This window comes from Brachycentrus maculatus, unplaced genomic scaffold, assembly GCF_059751285.1.
Source record: "Brachycentrus maculatus isolate JH-2025_06_01 unplaced genomic scaffold, ASM5975128v1 h1tg000196l, whole genome shotgun sequence".
NCBI classification, from domain to species: Eukaryota; Metazoa; Arthropoda; class Insecta; order Trichoptera; family Brachycentridae; genus Brachycentrus; species Brachycentrus maculatus.
Window position 1 is genome coordinate 2336315 of NW_028280947.1, and position 12489 is coordinate 2348803.

The 12489-nt window shown below is 36.7% G+C and overlaps 1 protein-coding gene across 2 annotated transcripts; it reads left to right on the plus strand.

Moving 5' to 3' along the window:
- The first annotated feature begins 208 nt into the window (after positions 1-208).
- On the plus strand, positions 209-11658 carry nesd (SHC binding and spindle associated nessun dorma). Of its 2 annotated transcripts, none has more exons than XM_088263138.1 (9): positions 209-319; positions 1486-1691; positions 3694-3937; positions 4597-4832; positions 6118-6245; positions 7379-7594; positions 8967-9248; positions 9769-9941; positions 10674-11658. In XM_088263138.1, the coding sequence occupies exons 2-9, from the start codon at positions 1496-1498 to the stop codon at positions 10789-10791; spliced, it is 1593 nt and encodes a 530-aa protein (XP_088119264.1). In that variant the 5' UTR covers positions 209-319; positions 1486-1495; the 3' UTR covers positions 10792-11658. The 2 variants fall into 2 exon arrangements, with proteins under 2 accessions (XP_088119264.1, XP_088119265.1); XM_088263139.1 differs by lacking the exon at positions 209-319 and adding an exon at positions 601-721.
- The last annotated feature ends 831 nt before the right edge of the window (positions 11659-12489 follow it).

The following is a 12489-nucleotide window of genomic DNA, read 5'->3' on the forward strand; positions in this document are numbered from 1 at the left end:
CACTAATGTTCCTACGTAATTCGAACATGAGAATCTAGAATTTATATGTTAGACTTTGAAAAAATACAAAATAAGTCGATATTTTATGCACAAATAAATTACATCACTTCATTTAAAAGTATTTGTTGTATACTGTAGAAGAATAATTTTTAGAATATACCTGATCAATAATGTGTTGACACAGTAGCCATAAAAACAATTTTGAATTCAAAATAAAAACTCGTAAGATCAGCCGGTAAATGGGTTTTGATTTGTTATTTGTAAATTTCGATATACAACGAATTTTGATATTCTTTTCTGATTTAACTACCAACCTCAAGTAAGTTTTGATATTATTCTCGTTGAATTCTACCATTTGACTTAAGTTTTTAGGTTTTATTTTGTGTAAGAGATCTCTTATGTCATTTTACGCTTGTCCGTTGTTATTTGTATTTTATTCAAAGTTAAATTAAGTTAATTTGCGCAATATAATAATAATCTGTGAATTCCTAATCTGAGTAATGTTATTAATATTTTGTCGGCGTTTCTTACACGAATCCAAATTGACAACTCCATCCAAGGCGTCAACTTATTCCCATATTGCTCTTCAATCCCTCAAATTGACAAGTAACCCTTAGTTTGCTCCTCATAGTTAGGCTTGCCAGATTTCTGAAATGTTCAACCGGGACACCGGAATGCCCCCAGCGTACAGTACAGTGAAATAAATGTCAAAGTAATTATCGTAAGCAATCCTTCATATTTAGACTTTTTTGTCATCTATAATTATTAAATTTTTACTGGGGCGCGAAGAAAACCGACCGGGACAGCGGAATTTTGTCTGAAAACCAGAATTGTCCGGTCATACCGGGACGTCTGGCAAAGCTACTTATAGTAGGCTATAATGGGGCAAGCAAACAGTCTGACAGTTTAAAATACCCACAAATCAAAAAAATAAATACGTATATTTTTTGACATCTTAACGAAGATGATGAAGAATATGGAAGTCTGGGCATTTACGGGGCTAACGACCGTCATAGGCTAGTTTAAGTGATCACTTTACACATGTGTAACATTCACCAATTCGGTAGTAAGCCCCATAAATGCCCAGACTTCCATAGTATTCTTCATCTATGATGTCAAAAAATAATTTTAAAAAATAACTCCTAATTGGAGGTAATCCAGATTTGTGAACAAGCATTTGGATACGCTCAAAGTGTTGCAAAAAAAATGTTCACCTATATCTACAGTATCTAGCGAAAACTTTGTTGTAAAAAAAAGAAAAATATTTGTGTTTTTATTATTTACAAAAATACTTCAATTTCTTACTATTTCTGTGAGCCTAAGCGGCTCATTATTAGAAATAGGTATCAAATTGTGGGAGAGTGGGTTCGAACCGAGAAACTTTGACTCTAGATTCCGCGACACTAACCACGGGACCACAACCCGACACCTTTCCTATAGATTGTCTTGTAAAATTGACGGACACAATTATGGATTTATTTGCAGGTAAGCCAGCATGTCACAGGCCGTGTGGAGATTCGAGCGGACGGTTGCAGAAACAGTGGAGGCGCTGAGGGACATTGTTCAGCGGGACGAAGATGTGCGGGCCTCCCAAGTCCAAGGGGAGTGGGGTTACCGGGCGCAGCTGCTGCTGGAGCCTGCCGGCTGGGACGCCTTGTGGAGGATACCTAAGGAGACCTGCCAGAGATTCGGTATGGACACTATTGTCTATGGACATTTGATCAGGTTGTGCTTCTAGAAAATGTTGCCAGTATGCGGAGTCGTTAATGGTTCTATAGTCCCCGACTAGACCTTAACCCAGTGGTTCTGAATCTTTTTGAAGTCTGGGAGAATTTGTGATCATAAGGAAAATACGCGGTACACCAAAACTTAACATCGAAAAAATATCTAAAAATGTTTTTATTAAAATTTAAACTTTTTATTTTATTACAGACAAGTTAAAAATAACATTAATTAAAAAAATAAAAACAAATACTCCAACCAAACTTTTTGCGGCAAAAATTATTTAATAATCGGTTTTTATAATTTTCAGCTATATTAGGTCTAATATTTGATATAGCTGCTCTTATTTCTTCATCCAAATTGATAAACCAAGGTTCACAAATCAAGGGTCACAAATCCTTTACATGAATCTACCATTGATGGAGCACTGTCTGTATGATTTGCTATACATAACTCCCATGATATTTTCAATTGTTCTAAGTATTATGATATAGAATCAAAGATATCCTGACCGCTGTCGTGAGGTGAGTGCACATAATTTCAATTTGCTAGGGTGCTGCCATCTAGCCATTATATTTACAACTCAAATCGCACAATAAATGAGCCAACATTAAATTTTGGCTTTCATAACTACGCAGAGTACTTGCAACAAGCTCGCGGAGCACCAATTTTGTAAATTTATCATTGGATAGAGAAGTGTTTTTGGTAAAAGAATTAGTAGGAAAAAATAAGAAAACTCACATATTACCAAAAAACTTTAATAAATATATATAATAAATAAGTGCAAATGTTTTTTGAGAAGTTCATATAAAATAAATAATAATAATAAAACCCTTATCCGCACCCCGATGGTGCATAGGGCACTGCGTCATATAAACGCAGTGTTATCTTAATCGTTTTACATGTGAAGGAAAGGTGATCAGCCCTCCGCTTCAGGTACCAGTCCAGGGTAATATTGAATAAATATGACAGTGAAAAAATCACTTATATTTATTTTACCCCCCTTGGGAATCGAACCCGGGACCTCCAGAACGGTAGCCGAGCGTGCTGACCATTACACTACGGAGGCGGACATAAATAAATAATATAAAATATGAACATAAATTATCGTTACATTTATGTTTTGTACCGACGTTTCTTGGTGGAACTGCATTATAAAATAACAATTTAGTATTTTTTGCATAAATTTTATTTGACCAGTGACCAGATTTTGTCGTAACAATCGACATCGTCAGATTGGCAATAATACGACGAAACCCTGGTCAAATAAAATTTATATGGCAAAAAATATATATTTTTTTTATTACAAAAATTATCGGTAAAAAATTCAGATACATGCTGGTAGTCACTACTTTCTTTACATGTCGCTCACTCCTTTGAAGAACGTCATAAATCAAAAAACGACAATTTTCAGTTGTGCATGTTTTCGGAATGCCCAGAAAATGTACTTTATCCCAGCAAAAGAGGCATATTTTTTAACGTAATATTTACCCGCTACAGGGCAGAAAGTGTTGTTTTTGCATTTTGAAGAAAAGGTATTGTTTAATTATTTTTGTACATATACTAAATATTTTTCAAATGGAGAAAAAACCTTCAGGTTTTATCTAAAAAGATCTGTTGCACAGTAAAAAGTTCAATAAGTGGCTTGATATTTATTTTTAATACATTGTATTATATTTTAAAACTTTAAAAACGTTCTCATGAAAAATCAAGTTTTTTGATTTATGACGTTCTTGAAAGGAGTGGGCGATGTGTTGCCTCGGTGCTTCCCACAGATTGGATATCCATTGTAAATTTTACAAATGTCCTGTAATATAGGGTCAATTGATTGAATTATAAAATCAAATCAAGCGACAACTTTTGTTGAAGTCGTTAATTAATTTGGTTGTATAGTTTGATCGCCAATCTCCACTTTGCAATTCAACAATAGTCGGCGACACGGGATCTGATTTTAATCGCGACCTGTCTCAGGCGTCCGGTTCCCCCTGGTCGTGTACGTGACGGTGGAGGAGCTGGACCTGGAGGCGGGCGGGGGCGGCGGGGAGCAGCGCGGGGGCGGGCTGCGCGCGGCGCTGGAGGTGGTCGGGGTGCAGGACGAGGTGCGGCTGCCCGCGCGCCACCGCGACGTGCCGCTCGAGCAGCTGTGGCCGCTGCGGGCGCAGCCCAACTCCGCCATACACGTACGGCCGACCGCCGAGTTCATAGATCTCTACAGGTAATACACACGCACACATTGTGGAGTTTATAGATCTGTACAGGTAAAATACACATACTGCGGAGTTTATAGAGCTCTACAGGTAATACACACTCACACATTGTGGAGTTTAAAGATCTGTACAGGTAAAACACAGACACATTGCGGAGTTTATAGATCTGTACAGGTAAAATACACATACTGTGGAGTTCATAGATCTGTGCAGGTAAAATACACATACTGTGTAGTTTATAGATCTGTACAGGTAAAATACAAATACTGTGGAGCTTATAGATCTGGTAAAACACAGACACATTGCGGAGTTTATAGATCCGTACAGGTAAAATACACATACTGTGGAGTTCATAGATCTGTGCAGGTAAAATACACATACTGTGTAGTTTATAGATCTGTACAGGTAAAATACAAATACTGTGGAGCTTATAGATCTGTACTGGTAAAACATACACGCACACACACACACACACACACACACACACACACACACACACACACACACACACACACACACACACACACACACACACACACACTGCGGAGTTTAAAGATCTGTACAGGTAAAACACACACACAAACACACACACACATACATATAAAACCTGCTTATCTGAAAGAGATGAGATCAGTTAGTTATTATTATAGAATTTGTAATTTTCTAGATACTTCTACACCTTGATCTGGATGCCGTGGGATCTGGACACGGACGACGAGTGCGGGTGGTTCGAGCGCAACGTGCCCGCGCGCTGCGCCGTGTGGGCCGCAGCCCTCGGGGGCGCTCCGGGGGCACCGCCGCCTGCGACCCTGCGGGCCCTGCGCCAGGAGGCGGCCCAGCTGGCCGAGCGTATCGTCCGCATGGAGCAGGACCTGCCCAGCGACACGGAGGACAATACTTTGGGTACTTTATATTGTATATTTGACATCTCCATGTAGATGAAGAAGAATATAAAAGTCTGAGTATTCGCAGGGTTTTTTTTTAGTGGTTTTGCTTAAAATTGTCACTCATGAATTACATGAAATTAAAATAACTTTAAACATAAAGTGTAAATCCACTCACGAGTAGGCATAGGTTATGAAACTCAAAAAGTTGAAGCCTGAGTAGAGTCATGATAAGCGGTGTTGCATAAGCCGTAGCTAGATTTCAGAGTCACTTGGACGTTAGGTAATTAAAAAAGGTTTTTTTTTAAATTTTATTTTAAAGGGATTGGGTGTTTGTAATGTATTTTTCACATATACCTTCCCGTTCCTAACTATCCTACCTGCAGACAAGCCTCTAAAATAGAGGCTTTGTGTTTTATTCCTTTACTTATAGCCCTTATCCGCACCCAATGGTGCATAGGGCACTGCATCGAATTGGTGCAGTGTTATCTTGATCATTACTTACATGAAGGCAAGGTGATCACTCTTGCGCTTCAGGAACCAGTCCAGAGTAATATTAAATAAATATTACAGTGTAAAATCAGTAATATTTATTTTCACCCCCCCTGGGAATCGAACTCCAGCACGGTAGCAAACGGTAGCTAAACCATTACACCACAGAGGCGGACATAATTAATAAATTAAAAAATAAAATGAATTATTTTGAATTTTCTTCGGTTAGCTTATATGTATTGCATTTCATACAAACTAATGCTTACACTTAATTTAACATCATGTGTATTTACATCTTCTTACAATGAAAATAACATTTCTGTTTGAATTTTTTCAGACTTTGCTCATTCTTCACATTTTTAAACCCTTATACATAATACAATTTCACAAATCTGTTTTTTTTTTCTTCAAGTAATTCGAAGAATTTGAGTAGTGTTGTTGTCAATTATGTGTAGAATTGGCGAATGTTACACGTGTGTAAAGTGATCACTTAACCAAGCCTATGATGGTCGTAAGCCCTGTAAATGTGCCCTCCATATTCTTCTTCACCTCAGCTGTCCAAATTTAAAACACAGTAAGGGACATTTTTTTTGTAGTACGTTTTTTTGCATTTATGGACTAAGTAGACTCTACTTAGTCAAAAAATGCAAAAAAAACGTACTACAAAAAAATGTCCCTTACTGTGTTTTAAATTTGGACAGCCGACCCATGTTGAGATGTTTTATTAATCATTTTCTTAATCTGATGATAAATTTTAATATTTATCAGTGCGAGAGAAGGGTGTCCTATATTATTTAGTGTCTCTTCTCCAGATTGTTCCGGAGAGCAGATGTCGGAGCTGGTGATGCTGCACAACCGCCTGCAGCACGTCCGCTCCCAATGGGAGTCCTTACAGAACCCCACCATGAGGAGGCCGTCAGTGGAGGACAAACCGCCGCAGGTATAGCAAATCTACTTCATGGTCTTTCAATTCTGGTTTCCAATGTAATTGTTACACCAAAAATTAGCTGACACAACAACTCGGCTGTCCAAACTTAAAACACAGTAAGAGACTTTTTTTTTGCATTTTTGGACTAAGTAGATTATTCTACTTGATGCAAAAAGAAACATACTACAAAAAAGTCCCTTACTGTGTTTTGAGTTTGGACAGCCGAACTGTCATTTGGAATTTCATAAATTGGGTGGGCCATGTAATTTTTCATGTATCACTCAATTTTGGGTGCTTTGCCAGAAAAAAAAGGCAAATTTTCGGCCATTTGGAAATTAAATTGGCTGTAAAAAAAAACTTATGGTGGATAAAAAAAAACTGACCGGAGCCATTTCGTCGCAACGTAACACAATACGATGCGAGCATTCGTATAGTCAGTACAGCGAGCCAAACGCTCCATCCATAATCAGAGCAATCGCCGCAAACGACGTTACGACCTTACGTTACAACAAAATGCTCCAGTCAGTCCCCCCCACCTTTATGGATATTTTGCCAAAAGTATGGTTTTATTCTATATGGGGAATATTGTGGATGGTTATCATCGTTCAGCAACAAACTAGTAAAAAGTATAAAAACCCTCTAGTACACCACACAAGTCTGCCTCCGTTGTGCAATGTTTAGCTACCGTGTTAGTCTCGGGTTTGATTCCCAGGGGGGATGAAAATAAATATTAGTGATTTTACACTCTTATATTTCGTAGTCGTACAGGAGAAAATGACCAACCTTCAAAACGTAAAATGTTCAGGAGGGCCATTTAAGTTACTTTTGCTTGGCAAGAAAATAAACATCAATGCAGTTAGTAATTTTTAACAAGTTAATATATTATACTTCCAATTTTTTAATCATTTGGGATCTTTTTCAGGGCAATATTAAGCTAGTAAGATATCTAATAGTCAATGATTTTGTAAAAAAAAAGCACTTGGTCACTTTCTCCTGTATGACTACAATTTATTTAATATTACCCTGGACTGTTACTCACACCCCGGTCTTTCCTGATTATGTCTAGCTTAAAAAACATGGAACTTTTGGTAATACAATGTAAAAATACCCGTCCCAAATGTGTCAAGAATGGCATCTTGTTCCAGAACATAGTGGTGTGGACGGGCGGCAGCGTGGAGGCGCACGTGTCCTGCCTGCGTGGCGCGGGGGCCCTGCTGGGTGGGCCGGCGGCCCCGGTGCAGTGTGCGCCCTCGCTGCACGCCGCGCTGCTGGCCCCACGCCCCCCGCGCCGCTCGCGCCTGCTGCTCTGCGCCGGCGCGCATGCGCTGCCTGACCACTGCCCGCTCGGGGAGGACTACCAGGTAAAATTACAAAAATGAAAAAACCTCATGGCGTTCAAAACAATCAATCAAAATATTGAATACAGTAAACCCCCTTATAACATTGAGATAGGTATTGTGTTATCGGGGGAAATGTTATAGGGAGTTTATGTTTCAAATTGTATTTTTTCATTTTAACCAGCGGAAATGACTAAAATGAGTCATTTTAAAATAATAATACAATTAAAAACATTTACACCCTATAATGTTCGATCCGATAACGCGGTCCTTATCTCGATTATCATAGGGGGTTCACTGTATATATATATATATATATATATATATATATATATATATATATATATATATATATATATATATATATATTAATAAGTGGTAGCCCTAAAATATGACAAAAAGAACCTCCCTAGAGAAAGACGGACATCAATTATTGTACCCCCAGAATGGTTAAGATAAAATCGTAAAAGAAAAACATTCGTTTTTTACTGTTCGAGTTTATTTTATTATAACGACTAGTTTCGAAAGCTGTGCTTCCATCTTTAGGTCTAAATATAAAGTAGCTAATAAGCTATGAATATAAATATATTCATAGCTTTCGAAACTAGTCATTATAATAAAATAGACTCAAGTGGTAAGAAACAAGTGTTTAGATATTGTTAAACAAGGGTTTAGATATTGCTCACTCCTTTCAACAATGTCATATATAAAAAATTTACAATTTTCAGTTGTGCATGTTTTCGGAATGCCCAGAAAATGTACTATATCCCAGCAAAAGCGGCATATTTTTAACTTAATATTTACCTCTATAAGGCAGAAAGTGTTGTTTTTGCATTTTTAAGAAAAGGTATTGTTTAACTATTTTTTTAAATGTGTATACTTAATATTTTTCGAATGCAGAAAAAACCCTCGGGTTTTACTTAAAAAGATCTGTTGCACAGTAAAAAGTTCAATAAGTGGCTTGATATTTAATTTTAATACATTTTATAACATCGCTCACTCCTTTCAAGAACGTCATAAATAAAAAATCGTCAATTTTTTAGTTGTGCATGTTTTCGGAATGCCAAGAAAATTTACTATACCCAGCAAAAGCGGCATATTTTTCACTTAATATTTACCCGCTACAGGGCAGAAAGTGTTGTTTTTGCATTTTGAAGAAAAGGTATTGTTTAATTATTTTTTTAAATAAACTAAAAGTTTTTTGATATGGAGAAAAAACCTTCAGGTTTTGCCTAAAAAGATCTGTTGCACAGTAAAAAGTTCAATAAGTGGCTTGATATTTATTTTTAATACATTGTGTTATATTTTTAAACTTTAAAAACGTTCTCCTGAAAAATCAAGTATTTTGATTTATGACGTTCTTGAAAGCAGTGAGTCTACAAAATAAATTTTACAGATTGAGTCTGTGGACGGGGCCGCCACGCTGGTGTCCGGGGAGCAGCGCTCCACGGCACTGGTGGTGACGGGCGCGGCGCGTCTGGTGGCGGTGGCGCTGGACGCGGCGGGCTGCAGCAGCGCGCTGGCCGTGCGCGCGGGCCGCCTGCACGCCGAGCGCTGCCAGCTGGCCGCGGGCGCGCGCGCGCAGGGTGGCGTGCTGTACGGCGGCGCCGCCCTGCACATGGAACACTGCGCGCTCGACGGCTTCTTCACCGGCCTCGTGGCGCACGCCGGATGTCATGTAAGACATTTTTGCGCTAGTAGGAGTGTGCTGGTAGAGTGGGAAATACGATGTCTGATTATTTTCTGCAAATACCGTACCGGCCAACATCAGGTTCAAATTGGATCTAGCTGACTAACTGAACTGAGTAGCTACAGACCTATCCCTTGCGAATTATCACATTATTCAATCTTAAAAAAACATAAATATATGAACATTTGCAGTAATAATAGGTAGGTGAGGTAACAATTATATATATAAAAAGAATTTGCTACCAGTTCTTAGTGATATTGATAGACATATATCGAAAGCTGTCCCACTTAAATTCCCAGATCTGAAACAGAAGCATCCAGCCTTTCTGACAGACTTTATGTTGCAAAGCATTTTTTTTTTTTTGTTTTATGAACTAAGTTGCAAAATTTAAAGAAACAGTTCTTAGTAAATAAAGATAATATACTTCATTCATCTCTTTTAATTCAGGTATGTTATTATTATATTATTTATATTATTGTTAATCAGGTATGTTATTTGTATATTGCAGGTGCATTTGGAGGACTGCACTTTCAGCAACTGCGGTGTGGCGCTGCAAGTTTACGCGGGTGCAAAAGTAACGCTAGTCCGCTGCGTGTTCAAGGACTACAAGGAGGCGGCCATACGTTATGAAACTAGCGGTGTGACCGCCTCCGAAGGCGGCGGCAGCAACTTGCTGCACAGGTAAGGACTCTCCAAGTGTGTATCCCGTGCCGTTTAGTATTCCTCCTTAGGACTTTGGGTGGGTGTAGAGCGCGGGAGGTTGGCCTGTCAGTGCAGGTGGTTTCCTAATGGGGCTGGGGTCACCTAGTAGGTTACTAACTGTATCTTGGCTTGCAAATGACTTCCAATACTGAAATAAAAATTACCATATAATTAAAATGTAACTTTGTTTTAAAATCACTTTAAATATTTTATTATAACTTAATTAAAATGTCTACTGGTTTCCAAGCTAACCGGTAGACATTATAATTAAGTTGTAATAAAATATTTATAGTGATTTTAAAACAAAGTTACATTTTAATTCTTCTTCTTCTCCGTCTTATTCCTCATTGCTGAGGGTTGTGACCCTTGCAGAAGCAATGACTCTTCTCCAGTCATCCCTTGACTGCGCTGCATGTAGCGCTCCAACCACTGAGGTGCCTGCTGCTGCCTTAATTTGATTGGTCCATCATGTGGGGGATCTTCCTCTCCCTCTCTTTCCCTCCAGGCTACCGATCACAACTAGTCATTCCAGGCTATCCTCGTTGCCACGTGCAACGTGTCCAAGGAACTGCGCTACATAAATTATTTAAATTTATTAAAAAATTTATATAATTTATGAAAAATATATTTTAATTATAAAATGGAAAATCACAAAGTGAAGTGCTTCTAATATAAATTATAAAAATTACCAGTTTCAATTACCCTTTTCAGGTACTCGGACGTCACATTAACGGATTGCAAGTTCTTCAACAACGGGATAAATGAAGTGTTTATCGCACGACTGGACGAACACGCTTGCCCGGAATGGGACGGAGAAACTACTTCCTAGTTATTGTATTGATTTTCTTAAAATTTGGATGGCCATTTTTCTATATCTTTGTTATATGATTGAAACATTTATGATTTTTTTTAATGGTTGGAGCTTACTGATTCAATTTTTTTTCCAATATTTGTCCCTGTCAGAATTGATGAGCTTTTAGTATATAATAATAATAATAATAAATTAAAATAATTTATGTAGCGCCGTTTTCGTAAAATACTACTCCAAGGGCACTTTACTGTGATGCCTCCTCTATGGGGGTCACTTGAGTAATACAGCAAACAATGCATGCCGCCTCTTTGAGGTCATTTGAGTAATACAGCAAGCTATGCATGGCGCCTCTACGGCGCCACTCCAGTGCTATGGGTTGTTAATGTCTAAAAAAAGTATATTCCCTGAGGGATTTTTAGTAAGATTTATTTTGAATGTCTCACGGAGAAGGCAATCTTATAGGGAGGGATTAGGCCGTAAATGTCCAATGAAATGAGAAAAATAAAATGTATTAATAAAAAATCTCAAATATCTGTAATAGATTTGTTTTAATTGAATTTTTTATGTTTATATTGATTTTCAATAAATTTATTCCATAAATAATAGGTCGTATAATTGTCCTAGTAAAACTAATTTGTGAGAGATGTAAACAAAAAACTATCGTACTGTATTTTAAATACATTTTACTGAGTTGTACGTATATTAAAATTGCAACTACTTATAATGTATTCTTATTCAAAGCTATGTTACTCGATAAGTTTTCTAATAACATTTTATATTTTGGTAGCTTTATTTTAATTAAAAAAAGAAAATCTTATGTCCACAGACATGTCTCTTTTAAAAAAAAAATGATACCCATTTTTTATATTGAGTCGTTTAAGCTCACAGAAATAGTATGAAATTGAAGCATTTTTTAAAATAATAAATACACAAATATTTATATTTTTATAAAAAAAAACTCCACATAACATACTCCCTTGAAAGTACATTCCAAAAATGCATAAATAACTAGTGTTAATTGTCTTCCTTAGGTTAATTATTGCCGTAAATTATAATTTTGCAAAAAAAAGGACATTATATCGCTCACTCCTTTCAAGAACATCATAAATAGAAATAAAAAGATTTTTCACATGAACGTTTTTAAAGTTTAAAAATATATTACAATGTATTGAAAATAAATATCAATCCACTTACTGAACTTTTTACTGTGCAACAGATCTTTTTAGGTAAAACCTGAAGGTTTTTTCTCTATTTCAAAAATATTAAGTATATTTAAAAAAATAATTAAACAATACCTTTTCTTCAAAATGTGAAAACAACACTTTCTGCCCTGTATCGGGTAAATATTAAGATAAAAATATGTCTCTTTTGCATATGGAATATTTTCTGGGCATTCCGAAAACATGCACAACTGAAAATTGAAGATTTTTGATTCATGACGTTCTTGAAAGGAATGAGCGATATGTTATGAATGATTTAGTTTTTATAAATAAAATTAAAGAAAGGCGATGGAATTTTTATTTTATTTTTGCATTCTTTCAATTTTTATTATTTGTTTTCCAATGAAATGAAGAATGCACATGCAAATCTATCACTATTGTTACTATGTTAAATATTAAATAAAAATATATATAATTTTAGTATTATTATTTTTATTTAAACCCTATCCTCTTGAAGAGAAAAAGATTATGGCCTATAAACAGACTAGGGGTTTGA